Source organism: Serinus canaria, chromosome 4 (assembly GCF_022539315.1).
Source record: "Serinus canaria isolate serCan28SL12 chromosome 4, serCan2020, whole genome shotgun sequence".
In the NCBI taxonomy this organism is placed as follows: Eukaryota; Metazoa; Chordata; class Aves; order Passeriformes; family Fringillidae; genus Serinus; species Serinus canaria.
In genome coordinates this window covers 1,256,296-1,277,445 of record NC_066317.1, presented here as the reverse complement: position 1 = coordinate 1,277,445, position 21,150 = coordinate 1,256,296, and the positions used below count along the sequence as shown (strand labels likewise).

The following is a 21,150-nucleotide window of genomic DNA, read 5'->3' as shown; positions in this document are numbered from 1 at the left end:
GGCAGAAAGGTGTCCCAGTGGAGGCTGGGCTTGCCTTTCAGGTCACAGCACCCTCTGGCCAGGTCCCAGGTGGGACATGTGACATTCAGACCCCCCCCTAGGATGGCCCTTTTATAGCTGTAAAACATCTCTGATCTGAAGAGTGAGTGTAAAAAGAGTAATTGTGGGGAAATACCTTCTGCTGATTGCATCTCTTGCTGTGAACATATCTATATGGCATGGAGGGCTTGTAGGCTTTTCCTATGGAATAATTTTCATTCCCAGATCCTTAAATGGAAGCTAATCCTTATCTTACATTGTATGATTATGACTTTTCCTTCCTTCTTGTGGCTGCTTGTCTTTGTAGGAGCTGCAGTTACATTTTTTGTTTCGCTTACACTTGTCCTTCAGAGTCTGCTTGTGCTTGGTGAGCGTAATGTAAGAGAAGTTAAATGTTATCATTGATCAGAAGGACTTTAGATCCACACTATTCAGTGTGGGGATACCCCAGAAGCTTTCAGGCTGCTGATTTACCTGTGTGTGGTGTCCGTGGCTCTTACAGAGACAGGTGTGTTTAAGATCCTCCAGCTTGCCTGAGCGCTGCTGTGCATCATCCTCCTCTCAGGCACCTCTGCCTGACAGATCTGATGCACACACAGAGCAGCTTCCACTGTTTTATGGCCATCTCTGAAGGATTGTTCCTCACAGCCTCCTGGTCCAGAACAGCCTGTGAGGAGAGGGGATGCTCTGATTCCCCAAGCTGATCCTACAGTGTTCCCAAAGGCATCTCTGGAAAACCTCAAGAGATGCTCAGTAATGGTCAAGAGCAAGTTTATAGGATAGTCCTGTTAGTTGTGGGGTAGAAAAGAATGAAACTGTCATTTCTCTCTGGTTTTAATCCTGTCTTGACATGATAAGTAGGTAGATGTGTTTTTGGGAGGCTTAAAGCTCTCTAAGCATGAGGTGCAGGTAGAGGATGGATCACACAGCACTTTTTTGACAAACCAGGACAGTTCTCACCACTCCTGAGAAGTGAGATCTCCCCTGATCAGGCAAAGTGCTGTTCAAGTCAGTACTGTTTTAGAGTCATTTGCTTCCATTGAACTTGATCCCAGATTGGAACTTCAGGGAATGAAGTCACAGTCCTAGGAAGATGTGGGCAGAGCTGCACAGAGCACACTTAGGGAACAGCCTGCCTGGGTGGTACTGGGGCACAGACAGCAAGCTGTGATAGAGTCTAACTGAACACCACTAATACAAAAAGCCAGGAATTCACCAGGGATAAAAGCTAAATCCTGAGCCATCAGGTTGTTCCTTCCAGCCAGGATGCAGGTGGTTTTGGCAGGGCTGTGCAGGGAGCTGTGCGCTCCAAGCCGGCTGGGCAGCACAAGAAAGGACTGTGGGCTTCGGGGCTCCGTGCCCAGCTGCCTCCGAGGGCCAAGTGCTGATGCAAAGCAGGGAAGGCCCCCAGTTGAGAAAGCGTGGATTTAGGGTGCCTGTAAAAGGGTGGCAGTCTCTGGGTCGAGGTCTGGGCGCAGTGGAATGCTTATTGTCAAAGCTAAGGCTGCGTATTGTGGGCCTAAATGCAGCTGGCACGAACCAAAAATGTGCATGTGAGTGCCTTTCTAAGTACCCAGTAATCCTCCAGGGCAAAACGGGGATTAGGGCTCTCTCCCAGACAAAGGAGGAGTTCATTTTCTCAAAGATCCCTTGGCCAGTGAAGTGAGGAACCCAAATGAATGCCAGGGCTCCTTTCAGCTCTCTGCTTGCAAACAGGTACAGCGCTGGAGCAGCCGGTTTGTGTGGGGCTGTGCAAACACAGCGCGGCCAGATTGTGGGATTGAGGTCAGGTCAACTAAAACCCATCCAGTCCCAGAGAAAAGGGGAAGCCAGGAAAATGCTGGACAAGTAGGACTAGACAGCATTGCACAGGGAAAGAGTGGTCTCCTTTCTCCAGAGTTTTTTCTTGGTGGACCTGAAGGTCAGCGCTCATTGAGGTTGTTTAAGTTGGAGTTGCCTGAGTGAAGAGCCCTCTGAGAAGGAAAGCTGTGAGTCTGGATTAATTCCAGGTGACTTCTCAGCCTCTCTTGCTTCGCCCTGAAATTCTGCGTGCTCGGCATCTCCACGTAGGAGCCATAAGACTGGAAGTGATGGGTGCCTGAATGGGGGGGGGGTGTATCCATCTAAAATTCACCATCCTGTGATTTCTTTAATTTGCCTTCAAGCAATGGCCTGTGCAGGTAGAAAAGCACAAGCTCCTCTGCACTGTTCCTGGGAAAATTGTTCTTTTCCCTTTTGGGGATTGGCTTATGGCACAAAGATCAGCTCTAGTAATCTTGTTTTACCAGATATCAGGGTGGATGTGCTTGTGATGTGTACAGAAAATGTGCATTAAGTGGTCCTGTTTCTTAGAAGCAGCAGCCAGCTGCACTGTGAATGGGTTTGGGTTGTGTGGGGTTTTTTTTTCCCTGAGCTTTACTGACCCATCTGAATCCTAAACATGGATATTATTCTACTTGAGAACTTGGACCTTGCTGCAGGTCTTGGGGTAGAATGCCTAAATCAGGCCCAAGATTCATGTGCTCAGTGAGCTTTACTGAGATTTCACAGCAGTCTTACTCTGCTTAGGATGAAAATGTGCTTCCAGGAGTTACACAGGTAGAGCCTGTTGTGTTTTGGATTCATGAATCAGCCTTGAATTCCTCATGTGCCTAATTTAGACTGTGGAGTTAAACCTGGCTGTTTCCCATCTCAGGTGAATGTCATAAGTCACGAGCTAGAGCTTTTACCCAAGCACTGAGACTTTTTCTGGCAAAGGTTTTACAGGTTATTAGTGTGAGAGGTTTTGGTGCAATTTATAATTTTGTTTTCATGATAAGTTTCATCTACGTGTTTCCTTTTGGTCTTGGTGTGGCTCGGGGGTCCTGTGAGCAGAGTAACAAACTTGTGCAGGCCTTGCTGCACCAGGAGAGCACCTGGGACTTTGTGCTGTGACACAGGGGCACTTGCAGTGCAGCTCAAGGAGATTCTGGGAGCGTGACAGAGCTGTGGATTACAGGCTATTTCTGGGCCAGCCACAGGAGGTAACAAAATAAGAAATACGTCAGCAGTCCAGTCTTTTCACTTCAGGCGGGGCGGGAGGATCTGCCAAGCAGGACAGCCACAGCCAAGGTGGGTGCCTGGGATGGGTGTGGTGTCCCCCTGCTCTGCATCCCTCTCCTGGCAGCAGGGAGGAGGCAGGAGGGCTTGCCCTTTGCCAGGAGATAGCTGGGCACTGCCGTGGAGGTGCCGTTGGCATTCCCCAAGAGACGTAATTCCGGCTGGGCAGCTGCTGAGAGCTTGCCTGCGGGGTGAGGATAGCCAGAGGTGAGGCTGCCCAGCTCTCCTTATGTCACTGGGCTGAGCTGGGGATCTCAGGCTGCCCTGTGACATTGTGTAACCTGGGGTGGTCTGAGGATAAACCAGCAGCATTAACCCTGCTGGCTCCTTGCTGCCTGTCGAAGCCCAGTTCAGCTTCCTTGCTGCTTCTCTGTATTTTTGTGTCTGTGATGTGCTGTTGGCTGTTTCTGTAGTGGAGGGGGGTTTCCTCTTAGGTGCTGATTTAAGACAAAGGGAAGAATATCAGGAAATGCCTACAAATAGCTGTAGAATTTGGAAGAAGAGTTCCTTGCTTTCATCTCAGTTTCAGAAGCATCATTGTGTAAGCACCTATGTTTCTAGGGTGGCTTTTAATTCTGTCACTGGCTACAAATACTCCTATCCATCCCAAATGATTTTAAAATGAGAATATAATCTCCATCCTCTCTTCTAGAACAACACTGGATGTAAGGTAACAAAGTACTAAAAATTACTAAACCTGTTAACATGTGGGACTTGGATCCTCTGGGACTCAGGTCATCTTTTACTGTGGCAGCAAATCAGGTGTTGGTTTAAACTCAGCAATTATGGCTCCAAGAGGAGGGACCATTAAAAAATACCTATTCTGAAAAATAATTTAAAAAAGTTAATAATTTCTACACATAGTTCCAGGTGCTGTTTATGTTTATAGCTCCTCTCAGGTATATCCTAGGACTCATCCCTGGCACTACAGGCAGTTAGGCCAAGAGTACAGGATGGTAGTGCAGCCAGAAGAACTGTAACACTGTTGTCCTGGCGGAGAAATGCTATGAGTAGACAAAACTTCCGAAGCTGGGTTTGTGCTGCCTCCCTGTGCAGTCTGCCTCCTCCGGGAGTTACAGCCAGGCAGCTGAGCTTGCACTGCATCATTTCCTCAGTGAGAGCAGTGATTTATGCTGCTGCCATTACTCAGGGAGCTATTGTTATGAAACATGGAGTTTATTAATTAAGAATATGATCTCTGCAGACTCAGATAATTGCCAGGAGAGCTGCTGGGCAGAGGCACCCACCCACACTTTCTGTCCAGGCTGGCTTTAGAAAACTGCTCTGTGCTGGAATGTGGAGGTTGTAAATAAGGATAAGGAAGACTGAAGAAAGTGAGGAGGAAGAGCCAGGAGCCCCAAAGGTTAAGATAAGTGCTGTGAAACGTTCCAAGCATGCAGGTAACGGGAGGTCAGCACGGGAGGCAGATAAGGGGCCAGAGGAGCTCGGAGGCAGCCCTGCTCAGAGCAGAGGATCTCCCTGAAACAGCAACCAAGTTCTGCACGGACTTTGGCAGCTCGGGAAGGCCAGGAGACATCCAATGGCAGCAACTGGCAAACCAGTCTTAGAGGGAGTTGATTAATATAAAATAAGGCCACCCACGTGTTCTTGAAGAGCTCTGAGGAAGGTGGTGAAAAGTAGGGAGAGTTTCACAGATGCCTGATGTGGAAAGGTTGTGCTGGCTATGTGGGGAGAGATGGATGTGGGGTCAAGAGGTGCTGCCTTTCTTCTGGAGGGGGCACTGAAACTTCTGAAGGAGGTTTTCCTTGAAAAAAGCCCTTAATCTCTAGCACTGTATTCTTTCACTGTCAAGCAAGCAGCAAGGAAAAAATCCAAGCAGGCCATTTTTAGATGAGGGAAAAGCTGAGCAGAGTGCTCTCATGGACATGTGTGGTATTAAATACCAAAGGCACCATGGAAGCAGCAAGTATAAATAACAATTCATAATTAAACACGAACTTTGCAGAAAAGGAAAGATTTCAGAGGCAGCTGCCAGCCTCAGGTGGGAGGTAAAGGAGTTTTAAATAGACTGTGCTGGGTTTCCTGTCTCCCACTTGAGAGCTTTAGAAACAACATGATAACAAAAGGAACAACTGCAGCCCCTCCTTGCCAGGGATACTTTTTAGCTATGGAATTGTGAGGCCCTTTGCAGCATCCCAAAATAAAATGCAGCCCCAGTCTTTAAGAGCATCCCATCGGGCTGGGTGCTGCCACAGGGAGCTGGAGCTTTCAGAGAAGGGCCACTCTAAGGAGAAGGTGTGAGGACAGCCAAGAGGAAAGGTAGGCCCCTAACAGAGTGACTGCCTCCATGCCTTGGTGGAAGTGTCTTTACAGGGATTAACACCCTCCTGATTGTTAGACTGAGCTGCCTTACTTAGCAATGCCATGGCAAATGCTCCGGGATAAGCAGCCGGGTAAGGCAGAAGGCTGCAAGGGCAGGACAGGTGTGGGCTTGGGGTCCTGTTTGGGGAGGTGTCCAGCCCTGCAGCCCTGCTCTCACAGGGACACCCCTGTATGGGGACTGTCCCTCTGGCTGTGCTCTGGCGCTTCCCAGGTGGAAGGATCCTCATCTCTTGTGTTCCCCACTGGGCCTGATTCAAGTTGTTATTTCTAGAGTGGCTGATTAGTTTTCAGTGTCTTACTGAGCTTGCCACGCACCACAGAGCTCTGCAATTAGAGTTTTCTAAGAGGCTGGGGAAAAACTCTTGCATTTTCTTGTTCCCCCAGCAGCACCCCCGGAGCCCAGGGTGACACTAATTAAGGTGTCTTTGTCTGTGTGAGGTAAAGCCCAAAGTTATGCATGCTGGAAGCACGGGTTGCTCCTGTGAGGGGGAACACCCAGGCTGCTTATCCTCCCTCTCTCTGCGTGGGGCTGCTCCTGGAGGGTCAGGCTGTGCAGGTCCAGGTGGGAGCACTGGGAAGGGCCTTCCTCAGAAAGCTCTGCTCACAGCAGAGTTTAGGGTCTCTGGTGTCCCTTGCTTTCTTAGCATCCTTCAAAAGCTGCTTTCTCTTAAAAGGAAAAAAAAAAGAAGTCCAAGTGCTGAAAGATCCCTAGGCTGTGGTGCCCAGGGAGGTGTAGGCACTTAGTACTGCCTTCTATCAGTTCCTCAGCCTCTTGATGACTCTTCTCTTGGCCCAGGGGCAGTTTCCCAGCCCTGCATGTTGTCCCTGGCTCCCTCAGACGCAGCTGGCTGCGTGGAAGGCGTGAGCAGCTTTGTCCACTGCTGTGGTGTGGCCTGGCACAGCCTAACTCTGCTCTCCAGGAAACGAGCAGGGAAGCACAGGGCTCTCTGTCCTCCAAACACTGAACCTGTGAACAGATTTTGCTCACAAAACTGTAGACCTGTTTGTATGGATAAATCGTTTACATGCAATCTTTTAAATATTCATCTGTCACAGGCCTTCTGTCCTTTCTGTGTCTTGCAGTGAAATCTTCTCTGGAAATTGGTAATTTTTCATGGTAAGCTTGGTGAGAAAGAGAATTAGAGCATATAAGGATATTGGCACTTGCAGGGCTGCAGGAAAGGAGATTGTGCTCCTAGTGTACAGTGAGGCTGGACTGGGAGCAGGGAAGGGAAACTTCAAGCTTGATCAGAGACTCGACATCATCTCAGAGGAGAGGACTGGCAGAGACAAAGCAGGACGGATTTGACACATGGAAAGAAAAGGCAGCCAAGGCAGGATTTGGGGTAAAAATTGGATGGAGATAAGCAGGGTGAGCAAAAAAAGGCCGTTCCGAAGCAGTCGCTTTCCCTGATGTAGGTGAAAGTGCTGCTGCGCTTCCCCGCTGTATCTCATCCGCAATGGGAGGCTTAACATTCCTGCCTGGCACGTGGGGGCGCGGGCAGGGAGCGAGGGGGAGGACCCGGCCGGACACAAAGACGGCCGGGCTCTCACCGCAATGGCATCCAAGCCATCTCAGCTATCCAAAGCCCCAGATGCCGGCATGTGGGCTCAGCACACAACGAGAGGCAATTGCAGCTTATCCCGGGCCAGGCTTGCTGCAGGCAGAGAGAGGAGCAGGGGGCCTTGCAGCCCCACTTTTATTCAGCGTGGGGGTTCCTTGAGTGAAACTTTGAATCTCTTCTGCAGGGCTAAAAATTGGAGTGAGTGGGAATAGTGGAGCGTTCCAGGGGGAAGGAAGGAGCTGAAGTGATGGTTACTTGTGTTTTTGTGACTTGGAACAGGGTAAATATATGTTTGCTGAATTGGTGGAAATATCAGTAGAGGGGTAGGACAGGTTTGTCTTTCTCCCTCTCACTGTGTGGAGCTTTCTCTTGGCTTTTCTCTTGTGTGTTCAGAGCATTCCCTGAGCTCTCATGAGGTGGTTACATGTGGAAAAAGCATATCCCACAGTGGAACCCGTGAACTCCTCACCTGGGGATTTAGTGTCCCCAAATGCAGCTGCAGGATGATGAGTTCTGTGCCCTGGGTGCTGAGCTAATCTCACTCCTGTGTGCCGTGGGATTGGGCAGCTCCTCCAAAACATGCGTGAGGGACACTCGCAGAGCCAAGCACTGCCTAGAGTAGAGAAAAACAAGGATCCACATGACCTGATGGCCCTGCCTCACCCTCTGGGTCTGTGCATTGCCCTCTTTCCTAAAATCCTGTTGGCTAAAAGGGCTGAGGTTTTGCCTGCTGGTGTTTATGTGTTCTTGCTCTCCTTTGGCAGGGACACCCATGCAGCACAGGGATGCACAGAGCTGTCTCCCAGCCCGCTCGGCCAGGACTGTGTGACCACTGACTTCCAGCCCGGCAAAACCACGTGGGCAGCAGGAGTCAAGTTACGGCTGAAGACCAGGTGAGAATGTGTTTGTGTGTGTCCCTGAAGCCCCTGCAAAGACAGGGTGGAAAACAGTTACTGCTTTGGCTGCCAGTGTGCCTGAGGGGCACCCACAGGGAAGGAGTGCTGAAATATCTCCTCAGAAGATTTTGTCAATGCTAGTAAAGATCATCAGAAATGCTGAACCCGAGTATCTCCACACAAGTGATGTAGGTCTTCTCTGACTTCCCAGCTGCAGGTGCCTGGCATTCCAAAATCACCTGGCTTCTTCAGAGTCTGGGCAGTTTAGTGGGAGTTTGGCATTCATGACTTCTGCCTACCTGTCTGCATGTTAGAACAATTAAGTGTCTTCAGAAATCACTTTCCCAAACTGCTCTGGATTGGCTGCTGTTGTGGCTGAGCCTGACTCCCCTCCTTTGGCCGTGCAGTTCAGGACCAAGTCCTACAGCATTTACTCAGGCAGGGCTTTTGCTGGCATCAGAGGAGCCTCTTACATCAGTCAGCTGTAATCTGGGTGACCTCATAGATTTTTGTGTCTCGGTCTTCTGAGATTTGTACTGTGAAGTGGAAGCAGTGGCTTTTATTTGCAACATTGCATTTGGGTCACACCTTGGCTTATTTGAAGTCAGGAAGCCGATCTCCTGGAGCTGGTGGAAACGTGGCCCAGTGCCTGTGAGTGAGCAGCTGAGAAGGGAATTCCAACATTCTGATCTTATCAGCAAGGATGCACCTCTGGGGCAACCTCCCTGACCTTAGGGGAGATGCTCCAGCTTCTGGCCACTGCAGGCAGTCATGGATGCTGACCCTCCCCAGCCTTGGATAGAGCACATTTTAGAGGCTGAAATATCTCCTCAAGATGATATTGTTGAGGAGAAGTTGATCTCTGAGTGAGGAGTGGGACTCTGCATTTCCCCAGGTATGTCACCCACAGGGAATTTGGGAAAGGAGCTCCCCTACATCCACCACCTCCCTATAACAGTGAGTCATTCACCATATGCCCTCTGTAAATCCCTCTTACCCAACAGTTTAGTAGCAGATCTTCACAGAAGCTCCAAAGTTTAGTGTTCCACTTGGATAAATTTGCTTTTGGGTGCAGAGCCCAATGTTGAACTTTCCTTTTCTGGCGGCATTGGAAGCTGTGTCTGCACATCTCAGTTTTCGGGCTGGAGCTTTAGTTACAGACAGGAAGCTGCTCTAAGGTACAAGAATGTGCCAGTGGGAGAGTGTTTCAGACTCAGCAGCCTTTGCTTTGGCCCAGGCAGCATGTGCAGTTCCCTGGCACATTTGACTCACCCTGTTCCCCCCCAGTTGTGTGCAAGTACCTCCACACATCCTCCTGAAGGCCCTGCTGCTTCTGTCCTGTTAATGGCTCCTGCACGAGCACTGGGATGTGGAGCTCACACTTAGATGTGGAGCCCACAAGCATTGCCTGTGATTTGTAGCCCTGTAGCTCAGGGGAGAGCCCAGCTGCTGCCTGGAGCCTTGCCCTGCAGATCCCCTTGGTTACCTGCCGAGCCTCATTGTCCACGTTCCGTTTGGATAATCGGGCTCACGGGGCAGCGTCCCTGCTGCCAGCCACCCAGTTCCTCCTAAGCACTGAAAACACATTCCTTCCATTGTTTCCAAGTCTCTCCTGTTGCAAGTTGCTGTGTGTTCGATATCGGGTTGTGAAAGAATCTAAGCTATGCTTGGGTTTCTGTCTTTTTAACTAATTTACTGGCTGGAGAAGAATGAGAAAAAATTAATTGAATTGAGCCCGTGGGGCCGATTCATCAGTCTGGATAAATCAGTGCAGCTCTGAAGAGCTGTGGGCAGGGAAGCCGCTGCAGGCTCTGGCTGCTAGGATTTTCCACCCTTGCTCTGGGACAGATGATGTGAATCCCTGGAGAAGACAGGGAATTATAGGGTCCTCCCCAAAGAGTGTAAGTCAGTCAGCTGCTTCTTTTCCATGTCTGTTTTTCTTCCTCTTTTTCCAGCAAAGGAAACAGAAAAATTCCAGAAAGAAGAAAGTTGCAGAGAGTCTTTAAACCCAGTGCTCCCCTGCTCCTCATTGTATGTATGGTCTAGGTACCAGGCTGAAGGCTCTCCTGGCTTCTCCATCTCCAAGCTGCAGTCCAGTGGGAGCAGCAGAGAGGGACTATCTTGGTGGCAAGCACATCTCCAAATAGAGATGAAATACTTCTTGTTTTGAAATGTAAATCAAACTCAGTCTGTTGCTTGATAATGCTCTCTTTAAAATAGAAAGCTGTCAGAAGATACCGGTAGGACCCAGTAATCGGGAAGAGTGAGGTTTGTGTACATCACCTCTGTTCCTGTTGAAGCCTGTGTCTGGTTAGTGTCAGGGAATGCCAGAGGGACCCTTTCTTTGCGTAGGGAAAAGTCCTCAGTGTAAATATTGCCTGTCAACCCCACGCCGCGGTGAAGGGAAGATGGAGCCACAGCGTGCAGCCTGGCTGCCAGCCCCTCACTCTTTGTTTCCTTTGCTGGACACTGGATAAATGCCTCTTCCTTGGATAAGACAGCGTGGGGGTTCCCAGAGATACGTGATAACACAGAGGTGTGACTTGCAGGACCAATAATCATTAATTACAATGTTTGACTGTTCCTAAGTTCAATGAAGGAGCGCCTGTTGCTCACAGCTGCCATCACCTCTGAGCGATCCCAGCACTTCCATCTGCAGCCTGTGGCTGAGGACACTTCAGTCAGGAAAAGCCAGTAGAAAAAAATCTGTCTCTAGATCCACATTTGTGGTTGTCATCTCTGCTTCCACACAGGGATTTTCTCCCCAGTGGTATGGTGGGGAGTTTTTTTCCAAAGAGTTCGTGATGGTAATGTTAGGAATTCTGAGCAGAAACTTCTGATCCCCTTCTTTCGGATCCAAAAGAGATTTCAGGGAGATTGGTACCTGTCTCCCAGTTCCCAGATGGCACTCAGGGCATGGTCTGATGCAGCTCAGACATCCCCAGTGATGCTTATCAAAGGGAAAAAACAAGTGGTGTGTGATGTGTCAGCTAGAAACACCACACAGGCACAGGAGCTGCAAAATGAACATTTTGCGTAAAAGAATGAGAATATGGTTGTGTCCCAGTATGAGAATATTGAGAATATTGGCACATTTCACCCTGGTGTTCTCAAGTGAAGGGTTTTTCATGCGTGTTTTACTTAGGGAAAGTTTTTGTATCAGCATTGAGGGGTGGGGTGTGGGCATGATTCTCCCTTTCCCCTATAGATGAGGAGACACTATTGGCCAAGATCCATGAAATAACATTTCATAGACTTGAGGTCTTTCTAATGAGTCTTCCTTCCTTTTAGTCAAAATTGTGCAGGGACGGAGCTCACTCCACATCCTTCCTGCCCTAGAATTTACCAGAGGGGCTCTGTGAGGCTAAAAAGAGAGATTGAGTGAAAGACACACCAAGCTGACGCCATTCTGGTCCGACTCCTTTCTAATTGGCCTTGTCTGTTCTGCTTATTTTTAGAACCATGACTGAACCTTAATTAAGAGCGACGTTGCTTTGAGTAGATTGTGGCCTCGCTCTGTGGAAATCCTAATAGGCTTCTGAGTGCTTTACTTTTTCCTTCATCTCCTGCCTAATAGATGGGCAGAGAGGCTGCAGCCACGTTTGGATGTCTGGAAAATATCTCCTTGTCATGCTCCTGCTCCTTTAGATGTGTCACTCTTGGAGACAGGTCTGTCCCGGTGAGAATTCAGATGGTTGTTCTGCTTACTGACGGTGCAGGTGCACACTCACCCTGGAAGGAGGGTACAGGCGAATTGCTGGGATCAGGATCTCTCCATGTACAAAGATCCTGCTGCTGCATGCACAGGATATGGCTCAGGATATAGTGCCCCTGCCACGTGGGTTTTGTTAGGTTAGAATTATCACCAGCTTGAAATCTCACTGCTGTGAGCATGACGTGGTAAGGATGGGCAGCTGCTCTCTTGGCTTTCTCTCTTGTGACTCAGTGCCTGGGATCAGATCCAGGAGGCACCAGCTCTGCACTTGCACCCAAATCTTTCATTTCTCCTGCAGGAGGAGGGTCTGTGCTGCAGGGCCCCCATCCCTTCCCACCTCTCCACATGATGGGCTAGGCCGTGGCTATCCCTTCCAGCTCCAGCAACCTCCCACACAGCCACCTGTCTGCAGGGCTGCTGGGGGAAGCACATCCACAGGGATTGTGGTTGTGAGTGATGGCAGAGTCTCCTCTCTCTTCTCTGCCCCATCCCATCTTCCCTGGGCACAGGAACACCAGCTGCTAGTCAGATCCATCCCCTCAGGTCATGGAGGCATGTCCTGGTGACTGCTGCTCCTGCCTGGATCTGCAGGTGGATTCTGCTTTCCTTGAAAGGTTTTCAGTCTTTATCTTCAGCATTCCTTGTGTCTGCTGAGGAGGGGTTTGGAGCTTGTGAGGACAGAGAAAAATTACTACAAGGTCAGTGGTACAAGAAGCATTGTTCACAGCCACCTGGATGATGATTCTGATGGATGTGAGAATGGTGAAAACAACTCCCCAGGAGCTGTGTGGGAGTAGAAAAAGATCAGTTTATTGGGGCACTGATGACCCTGAGTGGCTGGTTAATCAGCCACAACATCCCTCTCTGGCTTTTGCTTATTAGCTTTCTAGGGATGTGGAAAAAATGCAAATGGCAATTTGAAGAAGCTGGCTTGTTTACTCTGGTTGAAGATGGACTGCACTCCTGAAGGATGCTGGGCTTGAGGTCCTTTTGAACTTGCAGAGCACTCAGGTTGTGTGTGTACTCCAGAACTGGCAAGGAACAGTACGTGAAGAACAGCAATGAGACTGAGTGCACTTTCCTGGATGTTTTTCGTTTGTGACCTTGAGAAGAAGATAACCTTTCAGTTACACTCTGAAGAAAGCCTCAGATGCTGATTCATCTGTAGAGTTAGTGCCAAAGTGTCTTTGTAAAGTTCCATTCCTGTTTTGCATGCAATATAAAGATAATCTCCAGAGATTACAGAGAAGAGCACACACAGCTCCTGCTAATAAGAGCGAGCTGCAGAGCAGTTCCTGCTGAAGGGCCTCGGAGATGTGGATGTGATCCCTGCAGCCCAGACTGCTCCCAGTGTGCCAGGCTGCCACCGAGGAGCCTCTGCTGGGCTGGGTGTGTTCCATCTGCAAACACTGGGTTCAGCATAGCAACAGCGAGCACCCAGATGGCAGCAGCTGGATGAGATGAAGAGCTGTCCCTTTCCCTTCAGTCTCCCAGTCTCCAGTGTGAGCTGGCAGTAGCTGGTCTGTAGCCTGGGTTACAGGTGCCATGCACAGGCCAGCGTTGCGTCGCGTCCTGCTGACTACCTCGGGTATCTTCGCTCCCAGGCATTTGTCGTGATGCCAACCTGACCTGGATGCCCGGGTTATCTGATCACTGCAGGTGTCCATGAGGAGCCAGGAGTCTCTTTCCAGCCTTGGCATTTACAGCACAGGGATCACTTATTCTCTTACTTGAAGAGGAAAATTTTTCAGTAGTAAGGTTGTCCAGATACCTTCACAAGTTCAGTACAAAAAATGTAAAAGATGATGAGGTTGGTTTGTTATTGTTATCATTACAGTTCTGCAGTTTTAGATCCTACAGCCTCCTGTGCCAAAGTGTTTCCTCTTGGTTTTGTTGCAGGCAACTTGGCTGCACTGAAGTAACACCAGTTAAAGATCTAATGATTTATTTGTGTTCACCCAAGTCTGGCATTAGCTGCTGCATTTGCAGGTTTTATCACTCAGCCAGTTTGTATGGGAACAATCAGGATGTGCCACATTTCCAAGACAGGGTAGGTGTGGAAACAGTGCGAGGTTATCCCACACGGAGCTGCTCAGCTGGTACCATGTGTCTTGTGACTGAAATTCACAGCTGTGCACGAGTTGGATTTTTATAAGGATATCAAACAAAAGATTTAAAATACCTGTGGCTCAGATGACTGGCTGTACAGCTCCCTCACTGTTTCTACTGATCAAACCAAGGGATATCATGCCTTGCACAGGATCACTCATTTTCCCAAGCAAAAAATTGGTGCTGATGGCTTGTACTCCACTAAAGTACAGTCTTTAAATGTCTGCAGCAGAAAAGGTAAGAATGTGGGTTATTCTTAATAAACAGTTTTGTCAACTTCCCATCTGGCAGTGTCCAGGTTCCTTGTTTTCTGGGCAAGGAGCTTAAAAGAAGAGCTCTGTCTTAAACACACCTACACACGTAAAGGTAAAGTGGTGTTGGGTTCAGCTTGTCCTTTGCAGACTTCCAGTCCAGTTTCCCTTAAGACAATCCTGCCACAACAGACAGTTAAAGAGAAAAGCATGTCCCTTTTTCTTCCTTCTTTCAGCAGACAATGAGAAAAAACCCAGCACTTCTGAAATCTGTATGGAAGAAATGCTGAAGAAATGGCTCTGCCTCTCACTCTCTGCCCGTGCTTTTCCATGCTGTCAAACATCAGTGGGTGCTGATGTTAACTGGTACTAGGAAAGGACCTGAACCTGAAAAGCATTTTTAACTTTTTGTACTTTCCTGTACCACTCCTCTTCCCAGTCTCAGGCAGTTCTCTCAGTGTCTGTGTGCCAAAGGCATTTTAATCTATGTACTGATGTGTTCAGGACATGCTGTACTGTGGGTTTTTCAGTGAGACAAAGACTAAAGATGTGTCATATCCTCCAAATGCATTTATTTAGTCAGAATTTTCCTGTCACCTTTCAGTAGCACAGAGGTCCAGGGCTGCTCCTCGCTCTCCCAGGGAGAAAGTGAGACACTGGAAATGAGTGCTAGAGCAGGGGAGAGATCCCTCATGGAAAGCAGCAGGAGGATTAAGGACAAGCCCAAAGGCTGGGGCAAAGGAGAGCCTGTGTGGCCTCTTCAAGGGACTCGATCCCTAATCCCGTGCTTTGACTTTCCATTGCACCACTCTGTGCTTTAAATAAGGTGTCAGTGGGGTTCTTTCCCCTCAGGGCTGACAGACACAGGCGCTGGTGACTGAAGGCACCAGAGGGCAGCTGTGCCATGCCAGTGCCACGCCTGGGGACACTCCCTGGGGACAGCTGTCTGCCCGGGGTGGATGTGAGGGACACGCATTGCCGGCGCTTGGTTGTCACGTCTCGTCCTGCATTTTTAGCAGCTCGAGGAGAGATCAAAAGTCCCTTTGCAGGCTTCCACCCCCTCGTGGCATTCAGTGACCCACTTGTGTGAATCCCAGAGGGATTGCTGTGGGAATGTGGGGACATTCACACGTGGTTCCTGTGGGCCTTGCTTGGAATGGACAGAAACGCGGCAGTGAAGCACAAATGAGCAGGAGCAGTTCTAAATGGTGCTGTTAAGTTCTGATCCATCTTCCTGAGGAGAGCTGGTCTTGATGTGCAAACCCCTTCTGCTTTCACCTAGGCGGAGTGAAACTCCAGGCCGACCTCACTCCTGGCATTCAAGCAAATTCGCGGAGAACCAGCCCGATCCCAGCATGATGCAAATATCTCAGGGTACGCTTGGCACCCCTTGGCATCAGTCCTACCACTCCAGGTAAGTACTGCACAGCTGGGCAGGGAAGGGAGGGGGCAAAGGTGTAGCAGGAAAATGGTACCAGTCGCCTCCATGCAGCTGGATAGGTTTACACACAGCCAGGGTTCAGATTAGAGTTAGGAAGGCTTCAGTTCCTGTTCGGTTTTCCAGATAAAGTGGCTTCGTTTTCCTCCTGTAAGTGCTCTGTGGGGTGATTAGCAGCTAGCGAGTCCCCCCTCCTACAAAGATGGGAGCCCGCTGTCAGGATGGTGGCAGAGCTTTCTGAGAATGCCCCCATATAAAAACACAGCGTGGTTGCTTCCCCAGCAAAGGAAAAGAAATCCTAAGTCTAAACTGGCCTGTGGAACGAAAAGGGAGATAAGGGTGTAGGTGGCAGAGGCTGTCAGTGTAACAGACCAGCCAACAGTGCATCAGCAACAGTGCTCCCAGGGTGAGGAGTTCAGGGAGGGATTTCCTGGTTTGGCAGTGGCTTTCTGCAGGAGTCAGCTCTATCACAGCTGAACGTGCAGGGTAGCTTGAGGAAGGACAAGTTTAAATTCCGCCCTTGAAAGATTTTCCCCGGAGAGGCAGAAGGGTTTGAAACTCTCCATTATAGCCTCTGGGATTGAAACATCACTTTCTTCTACTGGCTGGACTGATCCTTGGCAGAGGAGAGGAAAGGGAAAAAAGAGCATTAAAGAAAGTGAGGAGATGGTTGCAGAAAATAAAGTGTGTTGGTCTGTGGCCTCAGCATAGCTCATGCTGGAGCATAGTCCTTTCCCACCAAGGGGCTTTGCTTCCCAGGCAGTTCCTGGCAGAGCCCTTGGCAGCATGGCTCTGTCTCCCGGGTGCTTGAGAAGGAGCACGGGGAACATCTAGTGGCCAGCTGGCTCGGGCTGTGCTGGGCATTGCCAGGGAGATGCTTATTTGAATCCCAAATAGAGTGGTGCATTTAAATGAGCAAACCAGCTTCGTCCTGAGACTTGCCATATCTCTTCCTGCCTGTGTTCCTCTGCATCTCTCTGCAGAGCTGCTGTGAGCAGGCTTCCTTCTGCCTTTCCTCATCCTTAGCAGCCTTCTCCCCTGGGTCTGTCACTTGTTTGGGATGTGATCTGGAGCCAGCTTCCAGCTCTGTGCCTTGCCTGTTCCTTCCAGCTGTCTCCCTGTGGCTCTGCCAGGACAGCACATGGGAGGGAACTAGAGAAAGTGATACCTGAGGAAGGGAAGCTGGGAAGAGAAGGAAGAAAAGTGAAATCCTCAGGCTACCCTCTCCAGTCCTCAGTGTATTTGCTTGGATCTGAAACGGGAGATTAGCCAGGGCGAACTCTGCGGAAGTTTGCGACATCCCCTTGTGACTGGCACAAAGAGCTCCCTCCCCATGGATAGAAAGGTCTCTGAATATCCTTCTTTTTTGATCACTTTTCTGGTGGCCATGAATCCCCTTTGAACACCTCAGAGAAAGTGGCAAGGTGTACCTGCACCTGCTAAGCTACAAGAAGAGGTGGCAGAGCAGACTTCCTGGGAATCCTCAGACTGTTTCTATGGTTGCACCCCACTTTCCTCCAGGCACAGGCACATACATCTCTCCTCTTCTTGTCAGCTTAGTTTTCTTGCAGCAAACAAACTATCCTTGGGACAGCTGAATTTCCAGGAATCTTGCCAGGGCATAGTCTTCATCTCCATAAAAAGAAATGAAATGGGAAAAAAAGAAAGAGATTAGATTCCCCCCAGAACACCCCTCGTGCTCCTCTCCTCCTCCTCCTCAGCGGCGTCGGTGCTCATTCAGCTTTCCAAGGGCTTTGGATGGGTTTGCTGGGTGGGGTTGATCCTCCCTGGCTCCAGAGATGCACCATCTCTCTGTCTGTATTTCCCTCCCACCCTTCTGTGGTAAATAAGAGCCATGTGTTGCAATGTCAAGCAGTTCCTCTTTGTGAACTGGGATGACTCCAGACAGAGGGGATGGAGCAAGGCCCAAATATGGGTTTTCATCTCAAAACTAAACATCTTGCTTCTGAGCTCACTTATAAGTCGTTGTGCCTCCTCTCTGCTGGTTTTCACTCTTCCCTCGCTGTCCCCCAGCTCCTCCACCAGCGATCTCTCGGCGTACGAGCATGGCTATCTGAGGAGGAGCCCCGACCAGTACAGCTCCCGGGGCAGCATGGAGAGCTTGGACCACTCCTCCCCTGCCTACCACCCTTGCCACCTGTCCCCGGCCAAATCCACCAACAGCATCGACCAGCTCTCCCACCTGCACAGCAAGAGAGACTCTGCCTACAGCTCCTTCTCCACCAACTCCAGCATCCCCGAGTACCCCGTGGCCCCGCCGGGCAAGGAGCACTCGTGCTCCCCGGACAGCGCGCAGTCCCGCGGGGGGCTGCCGGAGGGCATGCGGCAGGCGGACATCCGCTACGTCCGGACGGTCTACGACGCCCAGCAGCGCATCTCCCAGGAGTACGAGGTGAAGCCCTCGGCCCTGCTCCTCGGCGGCGATGGCCGCGGCCACGGCAAGCTCCACGCCTTCAGCCGGCACAACGCCGCCTCCTCCTGGGCACAGCCGGCGCAGGGCCCCTCGGATGGCAAGAGCCAGCCGGCCAAGGGGCCACCCCTGCCTCCCGCTCGCAGTGACAGCTACGCAGCCATCAGGCACCACGAGAGGCCCGGCTCGGGCACCGGCCTCGAGCCCAACAAGCCTGGCCGGAGCCAGCCCAAAGGGGCCTGGGCACCGCTCATCAGCTCCCTGTCGCAGGTGCCGCTGCCGAAACCGCCCTTCGGAGAAGGGCACCTGCATACCGTGGTGGAGAAGAGCCCGGAGAGCAGCCCCACCATGAAGGCCAAGCAGAGCTTTTCCCAGGCGGCCCAGCCAGGGCAGCCCCTGCTGCCCACCGGTGTCTACGCCGTTCCCTCCCCGGAGCCGCACTACGCCCAGGTGCCCCGGCCTTCCGCGGGCAGCACTGGGACGCTTTACCCAGCTCTGGCCAAAGAAAGCGGCTACTCCCCAGCCCTCCCGGCCTCCTACGACAAGGCTGTGGCTGGCAGCACCCTGGCCTTGGATGAGAATGGAAACCAAAGCACTACCAACAGGTCGACCATCTTCTACCAGCCCCCTGCCACTGAGAGAAAGCACGAAGCCAAACTCATCCAGCAGAAGCTTCCCAGCGCAGCAGGCCCGGAGCTCGGCCTGGCTGCGTCGCGAAAGGAGGAGCTGCTACCCCTTTACAAGGCAGCACACAGCCACCGAGAGATCACGGGTACCACACAGACCTCCAAGCCCATTTTCCAGGGTCCACAACCCCAGCTGAGGGATGCTAGTGAGAGAAAAAACCATTACCAGCCCAAAGAGGACTGGACACCTGGATCCCAGGAGGAGAAAAATGGCAACGCACAGGTAAACGAGAGAGACACTGGTGCTGCCCACCCATGGGGTCACAGCAAAGCCAAGCAGTATGGCTTCTCTTCCTTGCAGAACATCCCAGAGAGCTCCAGGAGACAAAGCAGCTCTGACCTAAGGGAGACACAACCAGACGAGGGTTATTCCAACACCAGACTGTCCTTCCTGAGCAGCAGCAGCAGAGAGGAGAAGGATCCCAGGGAGCAGGGGCACAGACAGTGGGGCGATGTGGACCCCCAGGCCTTCACGAGGCAGGAGGAGGAGGGCACGAGCGTGGCTCTGTTCCACGCTGCTGAGCCAAAGTGCAAAGAACCCCCTTCTCCTCAGCTCCCAAAGCCCTCGGATTTCGGGAGGAGTCGGCTCAGCTCTAGCAGCACCCAAAGCTTTCCCTACAGCAAACCAGAGGCAGGCAAGCCCCGCTGCTCGGTCCTGGAGAAGGTCAACAAGTTTGAGCAGCGGGAGCAGAGTGCTCCCCGGCCCCAGAGTGCTGGCATTCCCAGCTTCGGCCAGCACTATGGGCCGAGCAGGACGAGCCAGCCCGCTGGCACGAGGTGCTCCGTGCACAGCCCAGAGGACATGAGAGGCAAGCTGCCCAGTGAGCCAGGCAGGGGCTCCAGCCCATCCATCAGGAACGGGAAGCTGGAAGAGGCTGACTGGCGCCCCGTCGAGCTGCAGATGGTGGCTTCGGTGAAGCAGGCGAGACCCAGCGAGTACTACAGCCTGTGTCCTGAAAACGAGGTGCAAATAAGGGCAGTTCAGCTTCCTCGGAGTAGGAGCACGTTCCAGCTGGGAGGTGAGCCTGAGAAGGAGATCCTCTGGAAGGATAACATCCAGGATGCGCACGGGTCGCAGCTGGACGCGTCCTTTAACAGGGCCTACAGGAACAGCATCAAAGATGCCCAGTCCAGGGTGCTGAGGGCCACGTCCTTCCGGCGGATCAGCCCCCCGTTCGGGAACACGCCCAAGAGGGTGCCCCAGAGGCCTGCCTCGGCCCACGTGAGCATGAGGAGCACAGTGGCGTCCCCGCACACCCCCAAGGAGAGGCACAGCATCACGCCCACGGAAGGAGGCTTCTCCAGCCTGGACTACGGCAGGACACAGCACGTGCTGCGCATCGGGGGCCGGAAGCGGCTGACGGCGGAGCAGAAGAAGCGCTCCTACTCAGAGCCCGAGAAGATGAACGAGGTGGGCATCTCGGATGGGGAGCCATCGCCTTTCTCCTTCCAGAAGAAAAGCATCCATTTCATCTTCCCGGAGAACACGGTGGCCGACCGGCGCAAGATCTTCGAGAGGGATGGCAAAGCTTCCTCCACAGCCAGCCTGTCCAAGCCGGAGCTGAAGCAGCTCCAGCAGAACGCCCTGGCCGACTACATCGAGCGCAAAACGGGGCGACGGCCGTCCTCGCAGGACATCGGGCTGCTCCGGGAGCGCTCCCACAGCTCCTACCTGCAGCTGGGTGGCCCCGACAGCCAGAGCCTTTCCTCCGCCTCCAGCATGAATTCCCTCCAGGACCAGAACCTTTACCGCCGCAGGGAGTCCATGGAGCGGGTATCCAGGACGGGACGGATGTCTTCCACCCTTCCCCCTGGGCTGATGGACTGCTTGGACACGAGCGGAGACGAGAAGGTGCCGGGGCGCCAGGACAGCCTGGTCACGGGCCGGCCCAAACCAGAGAGGTGCCGGGATCACAGACCCAGGTCAGATCTCACCAAAGGCACGCAGACAGACCTGCTGGGCACGCAGGGCCAGCCCCGCTACAGGAAGCAGGAGCAGGTCTTTGAAACCCCCTCCACTACCAGGAAATCCGGGAAATCAGTGTCTGTGGAAGACCTGCTCGATAGGTACGACAATCAGCCGGTCCCTGTGCACGTGCGCTCCAGGTCGTCTCCCACGGCGGATAAAAAACACCAGGTACGTGGGAACGGGGTCGTGTGCACCCATAAGTGGGGATCTCAGAACCAGGGAATGGGGGGAATGTCAGAGAACAGGCTGATGTCCAGTCATAGCCTGGACTCCAGTGATTAGAGACACATCCAGCACATGCTGACGCAGTTTAGTGCACCTTAATTGGAAGATCACTGGCGGGGTTCATCTCTCTCCCTGCTGGGCAATATCAGGTGTGTCAGGGATGCTGGGATTCCAGTGCATATACTGCTCTGGACATCACGTCTGAGGTGTGCTGTCCTTACCTGCCAGCAGCACCAGAGAAGCACTGAGCACTTTTCTAGTTGGGTGTCCCACTAAGATGGTGATTTGCCTCAGCCCGTTTTCCTTATGCAAAATAGAGAGGATTAGAGGCTGCTTGGAATTGCCTTGGCTCCCACTGTGCCTGACAATGCTGGGAAGTGCTGG

At 51.7% G+C, this 21,150-nt stretch overlaps 1 protein-coding gene across 5 annotated transcripts in view; it reads left to right on the top strand.

Moving 5' to 3' along the window:
* The window catches only part of SHROOM3 (shroom family member 3), a 111,511-nt gene that overhangs the window by 77,713 nt on the left and 12,648 nt on the right, over positions 1 to 21,150 (top strand). For all 5 annotated transcript variants that reach the window (XM_030238935.2, XM_030238934.2, XM_030238936.2 and 2 more), the window contains 3 exons: positions 7,811 to 7,939; positions 15,300 to 15,431; positions 17,490 to 20,709. In XM_030238935.2, coding sequence (XP_030094795.2) covers positions 7,811 to 7,939; positions 15,300 to 15,431; positions 17,490 to 20,709 — 3,481 coding nt within the window. The remainder of the gene's footprint in view (positions 1 to 7,810; positions 7,940 to 15,299; positions 15,432 to 17,489; positions 20,710 to 21,150) is intronic.